Source organism: Crinia signifera, chromosome 19 (genome assembly GCF_055691185.1).
Source record: "Crinia signifera chromosome 19, ASM5569118v1, whole genome shotgun sequence".
NCBI lineage: Eukaryota > Metazoa > Chordata > Amphibia > Anura > Myobatrachidae > Crinia > Crinia signifera.
In genome coordinates, this window is record NC_139226.1 from 130,787,703 (window position 1) to 130,808,082 (window position 20,380).

Sequence of the window (20,380 nt, forward strand, 5' to 3'; positions counted from 1 at the left end):
TCTAGTGAAACCAAATGGTTTATTCTGAATTTAAAAGGACTAAGGCTTTAGTCAAAGTGAAAGATGGCGTCTGCCATCAGTTTATTATTAGAAGAGGAATTTTCGGCATCTCCTGTAGTGAAAGATGCCTATTTTCGTGTTCCAGTTTGGCAGTGTCATCACAGGATACTATGGTTCACAGCTGGGACTCTAGCACTTTTTAGTTTTACGAAATTACAAGCTCTTCCTTTTTTCCACAGTTCTCAGGATGTTTACTAAGGTAATGTACCACATGGTAGCCTTATTAAGAAAAACGATTTTTACCCTCAGTGGCGTCTCCAGAGGTGGGGCTGCAACATCAGTCCAAAATTCAGATAGGGGAGTCCCGCCAACTGCCACCCCAAACACTGGCCAAACATCACTGGCTGGGATTCACTAGCAGCTGGTGTGGCTCCCTTATTTCAATTTTGGAGTGTGCTGCAGCTCCTCTAGACCCACTACTGGTTACCATCATTCCATATTTGGACAATTTCCTGGTAAATGCAAGCTGTGAGACAAATTTCACGTTTTGGCTCACAGATGTTGGAATCACGCTGTGTCCTATCTCATAGAATTTTAGTGGATGATTATTTTAGATCTTCTCTTCGAAACATGCAAACAGGTTTATCTTCCTTCAGAAAAGGTTCAGGGCTCAAGACTTTGGTAAGGACTGTAATTCAACTACCACAGGTTACCATATTCAGGTGTATGAATTCAGCTGTCATTCATGGCGGTTCCTTTGCCAGGCACCATTCTCGTCCTAGGCAGACCCAAATTCTGGCTTATTGGGTCCACAAGGATCCTCCTTTGGAGAAGATGTTATTTCTCCTGTTAGCTGCGGTAGTCTCTCCAGTGGTGGCTACAGCCTCAGAACTTGTCCAGGGGCTATCCCTTCTGGATTTGCGATTGGACTCTGGTCCCCACCGACACCCGTTTGATTGGTTGGACCTTCAGTTCCAGAGTCATTGGTCCAGGTCCAAGGCTCTGTACCCAATCAAGATTCTGGAACTAAGGGCCGTTAGATTGATTATTCTGCAGGCTAAGGAGCTCCTGCACAAGAAGCCAGTTTGTATGCAATTAAATAATGCCATTATGGTTGCATAAATCAGTCGCCAGGAAGTCATTCTGAGTCCTAACGGTATGTTGGAGGTGTCTCAGCTCTTTTCATTAGCGCACCGGGGGATGGGGGATGGGGGATGGGGGGTGGAAACTCTGTCAGGAAGTTTTCAGGCCATAGCAGACCATTGTGTTATTCCTGTTTAGAATCCTAATTGTGTCAATAAAAGACAAGCTCCAGGGATCCTCAGGGAACTTTGGAACCTCTGTCTGTTCTGTTGTCCTTCAAACTGAGGTTTTTTTTCCCCTCCTTGGCCCATGATGGACAGAGTGCTTCAGAAGAGGGCTGGTCTTCTAGTCTTTCTAAGTGTCGTGGATAGGCTGCATTGAGCTTGCTGTCCTTCTTTGCTGGGTCTTCTGGCCAAAGCTCTACAACACTTTCTCCCATCTATTTCGTTATGGACCATGTCTTCACCCCATCAACTTTGATGGCGTGGCTCTTGCAACCAAGCCTGTTAAGTCCAATATTTACCACAAATTTATATTCTCTATTGTAAATTCAGTCCTCTCTGCCTCTTTGTCTTTTTTTACCAGAGGTCCAGAGGTGCAAATATTTCTGCATGGTGTGCGTCATACTGAACCACTTTTCATTCCTCCTATTCCTGCTGGGGATTTCAATTTGGTAGTGGACACTCTTTAAAATCACCTTTTGAACCACTGTAAACTGTACCTTGAAGGTTTATTTCCGCCTAGTCTCTGCTACAATATTGTTGGAACTGGTGGCAATGTCCTGTGTGCCTGCTTTGATTTATTTTTTATGTAGATACGGTATTATTAACTAAGGCATCATTCTAGATTTAAGGTAGTGTCCAAATTTCACATAAATCAAGACTCTGGTCATCTGATTCCGTCCTTCATCACTTAGATGTAGTGAGGGCATTATGGTTGGCCAGCCTCTAAGCTTTCTATTTCTAGATGGGTGACCGCAGCTATTTGTCAGGCATATCTTTTGTCGAATATGCCGGTTCCCACTTCACTCGAGGCCCATTCAACACAGGTTGTCGATATTTGCTGGGCGGTTCACCATTGTGCTTGGTTGGCACCTGGTCTTCTGTACATGTGTTCGCTAAGTTTTATCTTTTTTATACTTTTGGTTTTGCCGATGCTGGTTTTGGGCCTGATAATTTTGCTTTGGGGGAATCCCAGAGTCAGTTAGCACGGTCTCTAGAGTGGATGATTAGATAATTGGATTTTTTATGTACTCAATATTAAATCCTTTCCTTGTCATCCATTTAAAGGAAACCGTTATCCCTCCCTTTCTAGTTATTTTGCTATTTTTGTTTGGTTGTTACTGTGGAATGCCTTTGCCTCCTCCTAGCGGCTTTGTTAAAAATATCTAAGGTGGTTATGTGAGGTGGTGGATAAGTCTACTAGTGCCTGCTTTTGGACCAGCCCACTTAACCCAACATCAGCCTTCCTGGATGACCAGGGAAAGCATTTTACTGTGAGTAAATAAAAAAATCCAATTTTATAGTATAGAGCAATGTTACTATTTTCCATGACCATAACACCTATTTTGTTGCCCCCCCTCTGCCACTGTTATTACACGTTATACTATAAATGCAGTCCGTCCTGTAAGCTCTCTGTCCTTACCCAGGTAATGCGGCTCTTGTACTGCGCAGCAGACTAAAAGTCAAGGTATTGAAGGAGCACAAGGAGAAGAAGACTATTTTACAGAACGGTTTGGAAGAAAACGGGATGATGTCTAATCCGCCTGAGAAAGAGCTTGTCAAACAAACCAAGTATCAGGTGTGCATTATTATGTAGAGCATAAATATATCCCTCAGCATTATAGAACACATAGATTCTTGTTTTGCTTAGAAAAGTTTATATAAAGCCGGCAATATCTCAGAGCCTAACCATTGTTCTTCCGTTTAGCTGTTTTTCGGCTATAGGTCATCGTGCCGACATAAAAGTTTTAGGTTTATCTTGTTGCCGTTACAATGTAAATTAGGTGCTACAAGTCCTATTCTATAGCTGCATCCTCCATTGCTGACACTTCTACCCTTCATTTTCAGAGGAATGTTCGGTACTCTTTACCTAGAACGGCGCCCACGATTGAAATCGCGGGCATCGCGGGTAAAATCGCGGTAATCGCGGGCATCGCGGGTAAATCGCGGGTACATCAAAATCGGGTACCCGCGATTACCGCGATTTTCCCATAGAGAACAATGTTAAAAAGCCTGATTGACCGCGATTTTAGCGTTAAATGCCTCAATGCCCGCGATTTTCCCATAGGAATCAATGTTAAATGGGCTACAGAGCCCAAATAGCCCCAATTAACCCTTAAATGTCCACCCAATTTTTGTACGCCACCCCACGATCCACGCCAACCCGAAGCGTGGCGAGCGGCGGCGGTACGCGTCCTACGACCTTTTCATGCCCTACTATCCACGTCGGCGTGGAGTTGAGAATAGAATAGTGTGGCGAGCGCAGCGAGCCACCGAGCCCGAAGCGTGGCGAGCGCACGCGGATACCTTCACAGTTATACGCGTCCCCTCGCGGGCTTCACAGGTGTCCGCGTGGCCACGGACACCTGTGAAGCCCGCGAGGGGACGCGCTTACCTGTGAAGGTATCCGCGTCCCCTCGCGGGGCTCGCTGCGCTCGCCACGCTTCGGGCTCGGTGGCTCGCTGCGCTCGCCACACTATTCTATTCTCAACTCCACGCCGACGTGGATAGTAGGGCATGAAAAGGTCGTAGGACGCGTACCGCCGCCCCTCGCGGGCTCGCTGCGCTCGCCACGCTTCGGGTTGGCGTGGATCGTGGGGTGGCGTACAAAAATTGGGGGGACATTTAAGGGTTAATGGGCTCTGTGGCCCATTTAACATTGATTTCTATGGCCAAATCGGGTGGATTGAGGCATTTAACACTAAAATCGGGTCCATCGCGGCTTTTAACATTGCTTCCTATGGGAAATCGGGAGCATCGCGTCGCGGGCATCGCGGGTACATTTATGGCCGGCCGCGACGCGACCGACGCGATTTTTCAGGTTTAACATGGTTTTCAATGGGAAAATCGCGGGCATCGCGTCGGTCGCGTCGCGGGCAGGCATAAATGTACCCGCGATGCCCGCGACGGGCGCCGTTCTAGGTAAAGAGTACCGAATGTTCATTGTTACTATAATAGGCGCATGTTGCCTCCATGGCTAGAAGTTTTTAATTTGTGAACACATTTGAACACTTTTTTGTACATGATAACTCAGTTTATCGTCTATGTCAGTGGTAGCCAACCCTAGCCCTCAAGAGCTACCAACAGTACACATTTTCCAGACAACCTAGTTGCTGCACACATTAATCACTGACACATTTTAAAAGATCCACAGATGGAGCTAATTAGCTCACTTGTGATTCTGTGAGGAGACCTGCAAAACATGCACTGTTGGTAGCTCTCGAGGACTAGGGTTGGCTACCCCAGGTCTATGTAATGCACTGTTCACTTTTCAATGTAGTCCCCATCCCTTTCCAAGCATGTGTTGCAACACTTGATAAGTCGGGCAAACCCATCGGAGAATAAAGCTGGTGGTTGCTGTCGACACCAGGACCAAATGGAAGCTTTCACCTCATTGTCAGTTCTGCAACACCCGTCGTACAGCCCCGACCTTGCACCCTGCCACTTTCACCTCTTCCCAAAGTTGAAAGACCACCTTAAGGGTCACACCTAAACTCTGACGATGAGGTGAAAGCTGCTGTTCAGTCCTGATGTCAACAAAAACCACCGGTTTTCTTCTCCGACCGGTTTGCTTGACTGTGTGTAAGTGTATATGATTGCCGCTTTAAAAAAACTTGAAATTACTTACCAAATCTCTCACTTTCTGAATCTCTCATTCTATTAACTTACCCCCATACTGTATATCTATCTGTTTTGGATCTTCCACTGGATGGATTGGAGGAAGACTTCAGAGTATAAACCATTGCATCCCTGAAGATAAACTGGTGTGTTGGGGTACTGGCCAGACTTGCTATTGGACACTTTCTTATCGACTCCAACTTATTGGACCCATTCAGTCAGGCTTTTGCTCTGAACACTCCAGAGACAGCACTGATCTGGCCTCTGCTAACTCTAAAGGCCATTTCTCACTTCTTATTCTTCTAGATCTCTCAGCTGCCTTCAACACGGTTGACCACTCTCTTCTCATATAAACACTACAGTCCCTAGGTCTTCAGAACACAGCCCTTTCGTGGTTCTCTTCCTACCTATCTAATCTTTCAGTGTTCGCTTCTCTTCACTACCTCTTTCAGTTGGAGTTCCGCAAGGCTCAGTCTTAGGTTCTCTGCTTTTCTCAATCTATACCTCCTCTCTTGGCAAACGAATCAGCTCTTTCGGTCTTCTGTATGATGATACGTAAATCTATCTACCCTCCCCTGAATTGACTGTATTGCCCCGTGTCTCTGAACACCTTTTCGCCATATTATCTTGGATGTCATCTCGCCACCTCAAACTAAACATTTCCAAATCCGAATTAATCCTATTCCCACCAGCAGAGAGTAGTTACCAACCTGATATCTCTATCACTGTTGAGCACACAATGATTAATCCTACTCCACCAGCTCGCTGCCTAGGGGTCATCCTTGACTCTGAACTGTCCTTTATTCCTCACATTCAATCTGTTTCTAAATCATGTTACAAGCATCTAAAACACCTATCCAAAATTTGTCCGTACCTTACACAAGCCACTGCAAAAACTCTAATCTATGTACCAATTATCTTACGCATTGATTATTGCAATGTTCTCCTTACCGGTCTTCCTAAGGAAAGACTCTCACCACTACAATCCATTTTCAATGCAGCTTCTAGGCTGATTTCCCTGGCTAGACGTTCATCATCTGCTGATCCGCTCTGTCAGTCCCTACATTGGTTGCCTGTATTTTTTCATTTTCAATTTAAAATACTTCTACTCACATACAAGGCCATTAACATGACTACACCGACTTATATCCCCACCAAACCTCTCCGCTCTGCACGAGATCTGCGTCTCTCGTCATTACTAGATCCCATTCACAATTGCAGGACTTGCTTCACTCCTCTATCTTCCACACTTTGAAGCCTATAAACTCGCCTCTTCAGGCAGCTTGTCATATTCCAGAACCCCAACATAACCTCCAGCAGCATTTATATCTATTTGCATCCCATCAGGACTGTCCTGTAATCTGGTGGGACTGCCATGCTATGGAATCCTATCCTTATGTATCCCTCCTATTATCCCTATAGACTGTAAGCCTGTGAGCAGGGCCCTCCTACCTCTATATGAGATGGTTTCTGCATCCCATCAGGACTGTGCTGTAATCTGGTGGGACTGCCATGCTATGGAATCCTATCTTTATGTATCCCTCCTATTATCCCTATAGACTGTAAGCAGGGCCCTCCTACCTCTATATGAGATGGTTTCTGCATCCCATCAGGACTGTCCTGTAATCTGGTGGGACTGTCATGCTATGGAATCCTATCCTTATGTATCCCTCCTATTATCCCTATAGAGTGTAAGCCTGTGAGCAGGGCCCTCCTACCTCTATATGAGATGGTTTCTGTATCCCATCAGGACTGTGCTGTAATCTGGTGGGACTGCCATGCTATGGAATCCTATCCTTATGTATCCCTCCTATTATCCCTATAGACTGTAACCCTGTGAGCAGGGCCCTCCTACCTCTATATGAGATGGTTTCTGCATCCCATCAGGACTGTCCTGTAATCTGGTGGGACTGCCATGCTATGGAATCCTATCCTTATGTATCCCTCCTATTATCCCTATAGGTTGTTGGCTTGTGAGCAGGGCCCTCCTACCTCTATGTCGGGTTGTTACTACCCAGTTTGTTTTATCGCTGTTTTTCTATTGTAAAGCGCAACGGAATACCAGAATACGCTGCGCTATATAAGAAACTGTAAATATATAAATTGGTGTATGCTGGACAGAACTTTGACACAGGGAACCTGTTCTGGGCCTTCAGCTGAATGGATTTGGATGAAAACATTAATGAACTGTAATAATGGGCAGATATGACTATAATTCAAACACCTGAAATAACCATAAATCAATTAACTGAAATAACTGTTAGAAATGGAGGTGGTGTTCGCCCAAAAACCTTGGATTAGCAACATTGATAACAGAAGGAAAACCATCTTGCAATGGAATATTGGTAATAAAACTGAGCAGAGCGAGAAAAGCTGTGACTCCGGCCTACTGGTGATACCCCAAAAACCAAACTGTGGACAGCCACCTCATGGGTGTGATGGAAGAGCTAGTAATCGTTTTTAATATGTTGACCGTTACATCCAATTAGGATAACTTAATAACTGGAAAATTTATACCTGGACTAATAGATGGAGCCGGGCTCATTCAGCGGGGGTCTGGCGGTCAGATCGCCAGTCCCCTCGCATGCCCCATTCCGACGGAGCTCACCGTCGGTTCCTACCACCTCCCCGTCGCTATCCGCTGGTCCCCACCACCTCCCTACACCCCCCCTAACCCTGCCCGTCTCCCTGAAGTGGAGACGGGCAGGGTTCACGTCCCCCCACCGTCCGAAAACTGGGACACGTGTCCCAGTCAGGTGGTGCTCCTCTTTGCCGGCGATCGCAAGCGGGGGCATACTGGCGAGCCCCGGCGCTGGCTGAGAGGTGCTCCATCTGTACGTCAGGTACTTCAACTTCAGTGTATATATGTTAGCAGGGTACCAAACTAAGGGACTTGGGGGGTTATTCAATCTTCGGGTCACGGCAGACGAGCTTGCTCACCTGCCGCGACCCAGTCCCGTTCTCGGTCAGCTCGACCGAGAACATTCAGGCGGGATTCAATGTCCCGCCTGCAGCGGGACGAGAAGGGGGCGTGGCCGCGAGTTGCGGCCGGGAAGTGACGAGATGCAGCCGGCAGCTCGTCACTTCCCGGCTGTTCTCGGCAGAACGACCCCGACAGCTAGAGATGTCGGGCTCGTTCTGCCAGGAAACCCTGTTCAATGCTGTCGGGGAAGACAGCATTGAATAGGGCCCGTCGAGCATCTCCCCCGCGGGAGATGCTCGACGGCGATTGAATATCCCCCTTGATCTTTAGATTTGTAGAAACCTATTTGCTTTGTAATTGGTTGCTTCAATTTGGAGTTATGCCGCAAAACATTCACTGCAATTTACGAAAATGTGACCGTTGGTGACAATGACAATGATCCTGCTGGGTGGTCTAGAAACTGGGATAGTTTTTTGCAAGTAAGACAATTTATATAAGGGAATATTATTACTCTGTTATATACCAATGTACAATACCAATGTACAATATGTAATTTATTATTAAGTTTCTTATATGTAATGTATGCATCCTAGGTTCTAAATGAAGTAGTAGTGGACAGAGGACCTTCTTCTTATCTATCCAACTTGGACGTCTTCCTAGATGGGCACCTTATCACTACAGTTCAAGGAGATGGTAAATACCATGCAGAGATTGTCTAGATTTGATTTGAATTTCTTTTTGCCCTCCCTACAAAACTAGATTGTATTTTTTAGCTTTAACGAGAAACAAAAACTAAATTTCTAATAGGATAACCAAAATGTATCATCGGATGCACGGCACAGTTTTATGTAATGGGTGTTCCTCACCACACTGCAATACATTACATTGGGAATTGTATCTGGATGGTGGACAGAAATTTTCTAGGTCAATAGGTTACCATAAATCTGATTGGCTTGGTCAAAAGGTCGAAAACGGCAATGGTCCACATATGAAAAGGGCGACACCAGCAATTGTCCACTTCTGAAAAGGTCGACATGCATTTTTCACAATTGTTTTGTACTCTTTTCACACTTCACCATCCGTGTGGACGGTAAAGTGTGCCGAGCACTAATTGGGTGTCCAGTGTGCTCATTGACACAAAAAAACAAAAAACTCCTGCTGATCTCTTCACGTGTTAGCCCTTGTGCATGTCGGCCTTTTTGGGGTCAATCTATTTACTGTTTATTTAGACCACCTCTGGGAATAACACGGACATCAGCAATCATCAGGTGAGAGGGAATAGAGGGAAGAGAGAGAAGGGGGTGAGAGAGAAGGTGTCGGGATAGAGAGAAAGAGAGGGTAAAAGCTGAGGATGTAAGGAGAGAGTAATCAGGAGAGTAGTGTGGTGTATGGAGGTGTGAAAAAGACAATGCGCAGCAGAGGGGAACATGTATAGAAGATGGGTGCAGCAGATAAGGAGAGGCGAAAGAGAAAAGAAGACATTGAACTAAAGAAGACACTCTGTATACAGAGCCTACTGTGATGCTGGACATGCTTGGTGGATGGCTCCGGGAACTGGAGGAGCTTGGTGTCAGATCAGCAGCACACGCTCCTCCAGCCTAGCCCTATGTAGCTTCCAGCATGCACATTACAGGAAGAGCAGGGTGAGTGATATGTGCTCCCTGCAGACCCTGACGTGCTGGCTCCCCCAGCCACCGCGAGGTCTGTGGCACTATAGTTATGCCACTGCCACTGTTAGTACTGACTACAGCTGTGCACCAGCTAGGTAATTTGGAAAACATGGACCGTTGGTAGATCTAGAGGACCGTTACGTCCACCCCTGGTTTATAGTAACAGAGTTGTCCTAAACTATAAGAGACTGGTGCAAATCACTTTGTGTGTGAAACCAACCATGTTGCAATGCAAGGTGTGAAATTAAAAGTATTTGGTTTTTACATGCAGGGTAAATACTGGCTACTTGTGCATGTAGTCTTCAAAGGATGGACAGCTTTAGTTTAACACTATTTATATTTTAGTCTGGCCACGCCCCTCTCTGCACATCTTACATCTGCCCCCCCACCCTACTTGTAGTGCCATTTGGTTTTGCCAAGGTGCATGGTCACTTGCTCTCTTTTGCTTTGCTCCCAGCTCAGTTGACCCCTAAATGTGGTATTTAATGTCTCTCTGACCCTATGAGGAGAGTATGCACTGTTGGATGAGGATGAACTCTGCCTAATTTATATGAAATGATTTCTTCTCCCACAGGAGTCATTGTATCCACGCCAACGGGCAGCACCGCGTATGCAGCTGCAGCTGGAGCTTCCATGATTCATCCCAATGTACCAGCCATTATGATCACCCCCATCTGCCCCCACTCTCTGTCCTTCCGACCAATCGTGGTTCCTGCTGGGGTGGAGCTAAAGGTGACTGTGACCCTCTTGGCGTGTTTTCAATATAGTAATAAATAGCTGCTTGTGGACCTTCTAACAGGAGAACCTCACTGAGTGACGCAGATATAAGCGATTCGGTTTATAATTGTGGACTGTGGTTTAAGCCTGTTTCAGTCCTATGGCAGCTTAATCGTTCCTGTTATTTCCTTGAATATATAGAATTATTGTGAAAATACACATGTTTTTTTTTCTTCACCCGATGTACATATGTGAACTAAAGCCAGCCCTTTTTTTGTTGGAATTCTTAAATTATAAGAATATTTGCTTATATAAGAACTCTGCTGTGAAATATAACATAATACTAATACTGTGGTGTACAGTGGCTTATGGCCCCACTGCAACATTAATTCCATTGTCCACTAATATATATATATATATATATATATATATATATATAAAACAAGTACTTGTGTATTAGCTCGGCACCCGATTTTACTACTTACGCAAACATAGTAATATTGCATCGCATGCCGTTATGGTATGGCCTGCGATGCAATTTTGACGCTTATAATGGCATTTAATGTACTATACCATTAAATGACATATAATGTCATTTTTTAAAGCCTGTATCGGTGTGATCCCGAAGCGTGGCGAGCACACACGTATTACTTTACATGTATTAGGCATCCCCTCGCGGGGCTCGGTGCGCTCACCACACTATATAAGATCAACTCCACGCCGACGTGGATAGTGGGGGTATGAAAAAGGTCGGTCGGACACGTACTAATGCCCCTCGCTGCGCTCACCTTGCTTCGGGATCACGTGGATAGTGGGGGCCAAAATAAATTACATTATATGTAATTTAATGGTATAGGCCATTAACTGGCATTATTATAGGTTCCATCAGAACCGATATCTCATCGAGCCCGAAGCGTGTCGAGCACACACGGATTACTTTACATGTATTGCGCGTCCCCTCGCCACGCTTCGGGCTTGTATTCCACGTCCCCTCGCGGGGCACGCTGCGCTCGCCACACTATCTAAAATCAACTCCAGGCCGACGTGGATAGTGGGGGTATGAAAAGGCCGGAGGACACGTACCGCCGCCCCACGCGGGCTCGCTGTGCTCGCCACGCTTTGGGTTGGCGTTGATCCTGGGGGTGGTGTTGAATATGGGGGGCCATTTCACATTGTAAGTACCCATCAGGGTAGTTGTACAATCAAAAATCGTATACGATGACATCGTATGCCATTGTATGGCATATGATGCGATGCGATATTTTATTGTACAACATCGCGTCACATACCATTGTATACCTTTTTAGTGTTATGGTATACGATGCGATGGGCTCCGTGCTAGGAAACAAGTACCCAAAAATGTATTCCTATTCTGATGTGTACATATATACTTTCATACCTAACACCAATGTAAAGTCAATCCCGCACTGTACATTAATAATATGTATGTATATATATATATGGGCAGTACAGGTGGTATAATGGTTAGCATTAATTACTGCCTCACAGTGTTAAGGTCATGGGTTCGATTCCTACCATGGCTCTAACTGTGCAGAGTTTGTATATTCTCCCCATACTTGCGTGGGTTTCCTCTGGGTACTCGGGTTTTCTCCCGCAATCCAAAAATATACTGGTAGGTTAATTGGCTCCCAACAAAATTAACCCTAGAATGTCTGTGTGTGTGCATGTGGTAGGGAATATAGATTGTAAGCTCCACTGGGGCAGGGACTGATGTGAATGTTCAACTATACTCTGTAAAGCGCTGCGGAATATGTGTGCGCTATATAAGAAACTGTTATTAATAATAATAATACATATATATATATATATATTTGTCTAACAAGCTCCTATGCATATGCTGTTCTTTCAGATCATGCTGTCTCCTGATGCACGTAACACTGCGTGGGTTTCGTTTGATGGGAGAAAAAGGCAGGAAATTTGCCATGGAGACAGGTGAGGGTCTGGCAGAGATCGCAGTGGACTTTACAGGCATTACAACTACAATAAATAGTTTGAGCATCTCATATACTAATAGTTAAGGCCCATACACACTGGGTGATTTTGAGCTGAAAGCCGCTCAGTTTTGTAGTTTGAGCTGCTTTCAGCCCAAAAGCCACTCAGTGTGTACGGCCCAGCGACGAGTGGTGACGCACACTCCCACATCATCGCCGGAGCAGATGAGTGATAGGGTGGGTGGCTTTCCATAGCGTCCTGCTCTGGTAAGTCGTCCACCCCCAGGAAAATCGCCCATTGGCCCTTATTCAGATCTGATCGCAGTACAAACTTGTTCTCAAAATGGGAAAAAACATGTGCATTGCAGGTGGGGCAGATGTAACACATATAGAGAGTTAGATATGGGTGAGTTATTTTGTTTCTGTGCAGGCTAAATACTGGCTGCATTATTTTTACACTGCAATTTAGATTTCAGTTTCAACACACCCCACCCAAATTTAACTCTCTCTGCACATGTTACATCTGCCCCACCTGCAGAGCACATGGTTTTGCCCATTTTGAGAACAAATTTGTACTGCGATCAGATCTGAATAAGGGCCTGTGTGTATGGACCTTTACAGATTTATCTTCCCATTAACTGCCAGGCATGCGTATAGCCCCTGTAATACACACCTGCTTTGCTCCGCATACATTTAGTATTGGTTATGGTATTAATTAATCAATTGATTTACAACATATTCCACGTGGGGCTTGATTACGTCAAAGTTGCACAAATAATTGTGATACCGTACAGCTTCTTTCTTATTGCACATATGAAGTAGATAGGGGCTCACCAATCATTAATGTCTGTACCAAACTATGTTTCAGATCAGCAATGATCACTGGAGTAAAACAGACCTGCGCTATTTCCATCGGTCAGTTCTGGACCAGAGTATACCACTGCAGCGAGTCCTCACCTCCTGCATAATGCCCCTAGCATTTAGTGCGCACAGATACTGTAGTTTAACCTGCTGACAATAGATCACAGTGATGCATTTATTGAATGTGAGGGAGGCAGGGACCTTGTCCACTCATGATTACTAATTCTGATTCTGGTTCACTTGCACCTGTTACATCTGCCCCCCTGCATTGCACGTGGTTTTGTCCATTAAAGAGAGATTTGCTTTTGCAAGTGAACCAGTATCACCCAGAATGTATCCCTTCCCAGCCCTTTTTTATGATGATGATGTGACCAATCTTGTCTTTGCAGTATTAGCATCACTACCTCTTGTTACCCCGTCCCTTCCATCTGTTTCCGGGACCCAATTAATGACTGGTTTGACAGCCTGGCTGAGTGTTTACATTGGAACGTCCGCAAGAAACAAAACCATTTCACAGAAGATGAAGAAGAGGAGTACTAGCAGTGACCATGTATCAGAGACTTGAGTGCTTAGGCCGTAACTGTTTCCATATACGTCAAGTCTATTTTTCCTTTAAATGCGTGTGCTGGACAATAGACCAAAACAGACGGACATGCTTTTCGCGAGCGACTGTACCAGCTGCAACGTACTCTTCCACCGGCAACCAGCTTCCTATTTATCAAACTATACTGATCTCTTAAGATTTTAAGACAGAAGTTTCTATTTGTGTTTCTTATGAATGAAACGTAACAAAAGAAAAAAAAAATCTGCTTGCTGCTAGTAAGGCCTGCATTGCATTGTTCTTTATCACCGTACAATGTGAGCCGATACTGACAGCAAAATGGTTATAAAGAGTTGTTTACATTTTATAATAAATTGCCCCGTACATGATAAATACTATAATATTAGTATAGAATACACCCAGAGATTATTTTGTGAAATCTGTGATTTACATATTGTACATTTGATGAAAATGCCTGGCATGACGTATGCTCATTCCTTATACCCCCCCCCCCCCTGCTCCTCTTGTGCCACCCAGGTCCTTGTCATGTCTGTTACTGAAGACTAATATAAGGTGTGCCCTAATGAAACGGAGACTCTTGCTGTAGCGGCGTTGTGCTCTCCGTACACAGCCTTCATCCCCCGATAAATTACTGAAGCACGCTCGCCTACTGCGCAAAGAAAGTGGATGACCGTTCTTTGCGCTGATCTGGAGGAATCCATCAGGTATCCGAACGCGCAAAACAACTTTCCAGAGATGAAGAAACTGAGGGGAAGCCGTTCACTACACATGCGCAACTAGGAAACACGCCACGCCATATATCGGCAAACACATTAACCCACTGAGATTAGATGCAACGCCGCTAAAGAAAATGTCTCCTTCATTTCGGTTCACCTTATTCATACAAAATCATTAGATCTGCTCCGTTGGTGCTGGAAAAACAGTAACAGCTGTTACCTTATCAGAAATGCCAGAAAGACTGCCATGCTTTGTGAGTTATCAGACTCCACCTGTACAGTGTGCTGGAGCAGAAACTCATACCAGCTCCATGCAACGGAGCATGCTGGCTTGTGACAATGATCACTCCTGCACAGCACTTCCTGTCTTGCTAATTGCATTTTATGTAATTATCCTTTTTATATGGCACCCATATTTAATGTGTTTTCTACTGCGGGTAATTTAAAGCCACACTGTCACCAAAATTGGTAACGAAGAATGATGTGGGTGTGTCAGCAGGAACACCAATGGGAGCCTGCAATGTGTGCTATTGTAGCTTTTTATTGGTCTTCCCATCCCCTTCCAAGTAGCGCCGCTACTTGTGAGACTAAAGGCCCCCATACACTGGGGCAATTTGGGCTCTTTTCCTGCGATTGCGTTGATGAATCCCAGGCGGCTCAAGGGGACTTGCCGGCGACTTCTCCAAGTGGAGAAGTCGTCCTAATGTATGGGGGCCTTAGCTATGGACCCTTTTGGAGGGCTGAGTTTATATAATAATCTACCCTCTCCTTAGGTGGTAGGTCAGCTACAGTATATGCTGGTGACTTGTTCTTGCAGCTATCTTTGTTTTGTCTTCTAAGTGAATTCCATCACCGAGCAAATGTCTAATTTCCTCTTGCACATCACACAGACTTTTTGCATTGCGAACTATTGTATCCAGGGTGTAGGCGCTGGGTGTTGTAACTGAAACAACTTTGCTGATCTAAAGATATGGCTAGCAGAACGATAATGCAATATATTTACTAAGCGTTGCAAGAGGGCATGTACAGGTCTGCAAGCTGCCTGAATTTGGGACACTTCATTTAAATACCCACGGTTCAGTTTTCAAATATTTGATATTTTTCTAATATTGATTATAAGCTCAATGAAAGATTACTTCCAAACGTAGGACGTTGAAGAGACACATTTGTAGGGATCTCCTGGCAGACAGCAATGTTTTCTTCACCTGAAATAATCTAAGCACTTTATTCTTTTCTGTAATAATTTGGCAACCAGTTACAGACCGATATATGTTGCATAGTTGTAAGTGTTGACTTTTAAAGGGTTACATTTATAAACGTTGTGTCTATTTTATTTGTAAGCATAACCGAGCGTTCTCATTTTTATTTCGCTAAGTTCAAAAAAAGTTTTGTTTAGTTAAAAACGTTTCAAGTTTTGTTGAAATGTTTTGTTTTATAGACAGGAAACAAGCTGTGGCTATACTATAAGGGTTACTGTATAAGTACTCCTTAAAGCATTTCTACCTACTCCTAATGTCTTGCTTTTCCTTCGATGACTGGACAGATGTACTATTAAGTGGTGGTTGGATCTGTTATTGAGACTATTGAGCAGCCTAATTGAGCATTCGACATAAGCAGGTGAGACTGCTTATGTCTTGGAGACTATGTGGGCCTGTGCACAGAGTTGCGTAAAACCTAGATTTATGGTTAATTCAATTCAGTGCCAGATCTTGTTGGCGATTTAGCTGATATTACACTTTCAGAAATTACAGTAAGTAAAATAATGCTTATTTTTGCACGTAAATACAGTGGGTAAAAGCAATGATTCTTACTGCTAATATCATGTGGATTGTCGTGGTGTGAGGCTCTTGAGTGCCTCACACCAGTATCCCCTTCTAAATACAAAATTATTTTGTATTTTCAAGTGTAAAAATAAGTTGTTGTTCTCCTGGCTGCCACTAGATGGTGCCCAATAGATCAATTCAATCATTAGTCTGTTCGGGCTGCCTGTAACCGGGAGGAAACACTTCAGTTCTCAGACTCCTGAGGTGCGAGATGAAATGTGTGAAATTACCATTGTTTTGGTGCTCAGCCGGAGGTTTGTGCTTCCTAATCAGCACTAGATGAATTTTTTCCACTTTGCGCAATTAAAACCGTTACTAATGAGCACACACACGACGCATGCTTGCCTAATGGGTGGGGGAGGCAATTGAATAGCTCCGGTGGACACCCATTACATTTGGGCACCCGCAAAACAATTGAATAACCCCCGATTTGTATAACATGATAGCATCCCTTTGATCACTAATATGAACATAAACTGTACTTTTAACGACTGTGTAAATGTTGGTGTTTTTACAATGAAGGACTTTGAGAATGAAGTGTGCGTGAGAATGAATATTAGTCATCCTGTATATAGTCTGATTAGTCTGTATGTGTGATATATTCCTTCCTGACAACTGTCATGTTGCCAAATTTTACATTACCTTAAATGACTTGGCGTCACCTGTGATATTCTATTATTTACATTAGAAACCGAAACACACACAAGCAGTTCTGTGCAGGAGTGTTCGGCGTTCCCGTAATGCATTCATTTTTCTGATTTATTTATTCTAGTTACAATACATATCCAGCAACTGAACTGTTTACTTTGTATACAAAACCCTATTGTACTGTGCAATTTCATATTTTGCTTACTTGCATAAAATTTGCAGAAATTTCTACAGACATTTCAGATATTTTCTATTCTTGATCTTCACGGTTGACCTAATGAAACTGGTTTAACTCTAGTGTGTGTGTGAACTGGTTTCAAGTTACACGCATTACATCCAATGGGGGAAATTTACTAAGACGGGAGTTCACGTGGGACGCTGCTGCTTATTTATTTTGTACCTTCTAGAAGATAATAGAAAGTATCTGATTGGTTGCCCCTAGCAACATCCCATGTGAAATACAACTCCCATCGGATACCCCTTTTGCACTAGCAACCTGGGTCAGACCCGGTAATTTGTACCTGGATCGATACCGGGTTGGACCTGGGTTTAAGACACATTTCCACTACAGTGCTACCCGGTAAATTGCCGGATCAGCCCCGTTTACACTTAACCCGGGTAAAGCCTGTTTTTTTCCTATAGATTACATAAGAAAAGGCCTTTTTAAAGGGCTTTACCATTGGTGCACCTAGACATGTACAAAATGCACATAAACATACCCCAGAAGCTCCAATCCTCTGTTTTTCAAATATACCGGGTTGGGGGCGTTTCCACTAACCCTGAACCCAGGTGCAAACCGGGTCCTACCCTGATCATTACCTGGGTAGGATTGCCGGGGAATCCAAACCGGGTTATTTGAAAGGAAGCATTTCCACTAGCAGAAAAACCCGGGTAGATGTACGTCACGACGGAGATTACCGGGTTATTTCTGCTAGTGGAAAAGGGGTATTAGTAAATTTCCCCCAATTACATTTATATAGCAAACATACATCGTGTGCATTAGCTGTCGGCCGGGCAGGGATCCAGCAAACTATTCGGCGGCCGCTCCGGCGTCATGGCCCTGTGTGTAAGCGGAGATTGCCATGCCAACATGCTAAGAATAATGATACAGCAACATTGTATAAGCACTTGCATAAAATGCAATGATTGATGCAATAACATTAGGGGTATATTCACTGTCAGGCGCAGGCTGAATATATTCCGCCAGTTTGCTGATTTACATCCGAATGCTTTCCTGGCGGGAAGACCGCACCTTGCCCGCCTGCTCGCAGTAATTATTATGAGCAGGTCCCTGCTCCAGCGCTGGGGATAGCGGTGCTGACAGCTGCATAAGTAATGATTGGGGACCTGCTCATTAATATTCACTGTGAGCCCAGTTCCAGCTCATTTGATGTCAGCGCCGCTGCACCCCTGGACTCCCCCGTCAGCGCTAGCTGCGCCCCTGGTGATGCGCCCCCCCCTAGCAGCATCAGCTAAATGTGAGGCTGTCAGCACAGTTACATTAAAAAATTATATATATAATATGTATATTGTGGGAGAAGACCCGTCACTCAGGACTTTAGAGTATAAGCAATAAAATACTCTAAATAAAGTGTCAGTCAGAGGCTCTGTACTTTGAAGAAGAGTTGGACTATTTTTAATCCATGTGCAATCCTCCTATTTTATGCATTAATACAATGCATACCATGGAGTGCCGCCTGTTTATCTCATCGCCCTGTGGGGACAAACGGTGGGTGCCATTGACATTATATATATATATATATATATATATATATATATATATATATATATATATATATATATATATATATATAATTTATGCAAAAAGCAAGCGGCACTCGACAGATTTCTTAAGCGGTGAAACCAACAACTTTTATTATATATGGATATATATATTATATATACACAGGTGCATGAGGGTGGCACTCCAGTAAAAAAGAACTCGGAAACCAATCAGGTGTACCAACGTTTCAAATGTATTTATACATTTTTCATTAGCCGCGTCAAGGCTTCTCTGTATATTGGGGGTCCCTAGCGCTATATCTAGGTGCAGGGTGCGGCACCCCAAAAAACTAGCATAAGCTAGAAAGCCCAGTGCGGCACGCCAGTGAGGTACTATAGTGTTAATAAATATTAGTGAAAGGAAGCCGAAGCTATATATAGAGAGAGAGAAACATTGAGATGTAATTAAAATATTAAAGAAATAGTTAGTGTTTTTTCTCTCTCTCTCTGTCTCTCTCTATATATAGCTTTGGATTCTTATCACCAATATTTATTAACACTTAGTATCTCTCTGGCGTGCCGCACTGGGCTTCCTAGCTTATGATAGTTTTTTGGGATGCCGCACCCTGCACCTAGATATAGCGCTAGGGACCCCCAATATACAGAGAAGCCTTGACGCGGCTTGGGGGCATATCATACACCTGCGCAGGTATATGTAACCAATATCTCTGAATTCTATTATCATGTAGTGTTCAAGATTGGTCACCAATACCACTCAGTGAGCTGGGGGATAAAATGTCTTGTTTTCCTTACATCTCAGGAAAACCAAAAGTTGCGGGTTGCGACTCCCGGTTCCAGTCCAGATTACACGCCCACAATAGGTATAAATAGCAGCATGGCTAGCATCAGTCACTTTGCCTTGAGGAAGAGCCCAAGCAGGCTCAATCATATTGTCAATGGGACCAGTAAATTCCTGGCAAATGCAGGATCTTATTCAGTGCTCGCTACTTGGAGCCTGGCAGGGTGCACGTCCAGACTGCATCTCTGCCTCCCATCCATCCCCACAGGCTCCAAGTGCCACCCTGGGGTAAGACCCTTGCTTCATCCCAATTGTGTATGTTTACTTTATCTTATGTATTTTATTGTGTGTCACTATTAAACCTTCCATATTACGCTGTGATATTGATGAGCACCTAGATTCTTTGTCACAAACCCCTTTGGGAAGCCACTGTCCATACATGTACTGCCGCTACCATTTATTCATACTAAATACACTGCTGCCTCCATTCATTCATTCCATACATACTAAATACACTGCTGTCCGATTCATTCATTCCATACATACTAAATACACTGCTGCCACCATTCATTCATTCCATACATACTAAATACACTGCTGCCTCCATTCATTCATTCCATACATACTAAATACACTGCTGTCCGATTCATTCATTCCATACATACTAAATACACTGCTGTCCGATTCATTCATTCCATACATACTAAATACACTGCTGTCCGATTCATTCATTCCATACATACTAAATACACTGCTGCCTCCATTCATTCATTCCATACATACTAAATACACTGCTGTCCGATTCATTCATTCCATACATACTAAATACACTGCTGTCCGATTCATTCATTCCATACATACTAAATACACTGCTGTCCGATTCATTCATTCCATACATACTAAATACACTGCTGTCCGATTCATTCATTCCATACATACTAAATACACTGCTGTCCGATTCATTCATTCCATACATACTAAATACACTGCTGCCTCCATTCATTCATTCCATACATACTAAATACACTGCTGCCTCCATTCATTCATTCCATACATACTAAATAT

The 20,380-nt window shown here is 44.0% G+C and overlaps 1 protein-coding gene across 5 annotated transcripts in view; it reads left to right on the forward strand.

Annotated features, from left to right (window-relative positions):
• Nucleotides 1-17,031, forward strand: part of NADK (NAD kinase) — an 88,893-nt gene extending 71,862 nt beyond the window's left edge. For all 5 annotated transcript variants that reach the window (XM_083163351.1, XM_083163350.1, XM_083163353.1 and 2 more), the window contains 5 exons: nucleotides 2,732-2,883; nucleotides 8,439-8,538; nucleotides 10,090-10,247; nucleotides 12,103-12,185; nucleotides 13,435-17,031. In XM_083163351.1, coding sequence (XP_083019477.1) covers nucleotides 2,732-2,883; nucleotides 8,439-8,538; nucleotides 10,090-10,247; nucleotides 12,103-12,185; nucleotides 13,435-13,585 — 644 coding nt within the window. In that variant the 3' untranslated portion in view covers nucleotides 13,586-17,031. The remainder of the gene's footprint in view (nucleotides 1-2,731; nucleotides 2,884-8,438; nucleotides 8,539-10,089; nucleotides 10,248-12,102; nucleotides 12,186-13,434) is intronic.
• The last annotated feature ends 3,349 nt before the right edge of the window (nucleotides 17,032-20,380 follow it).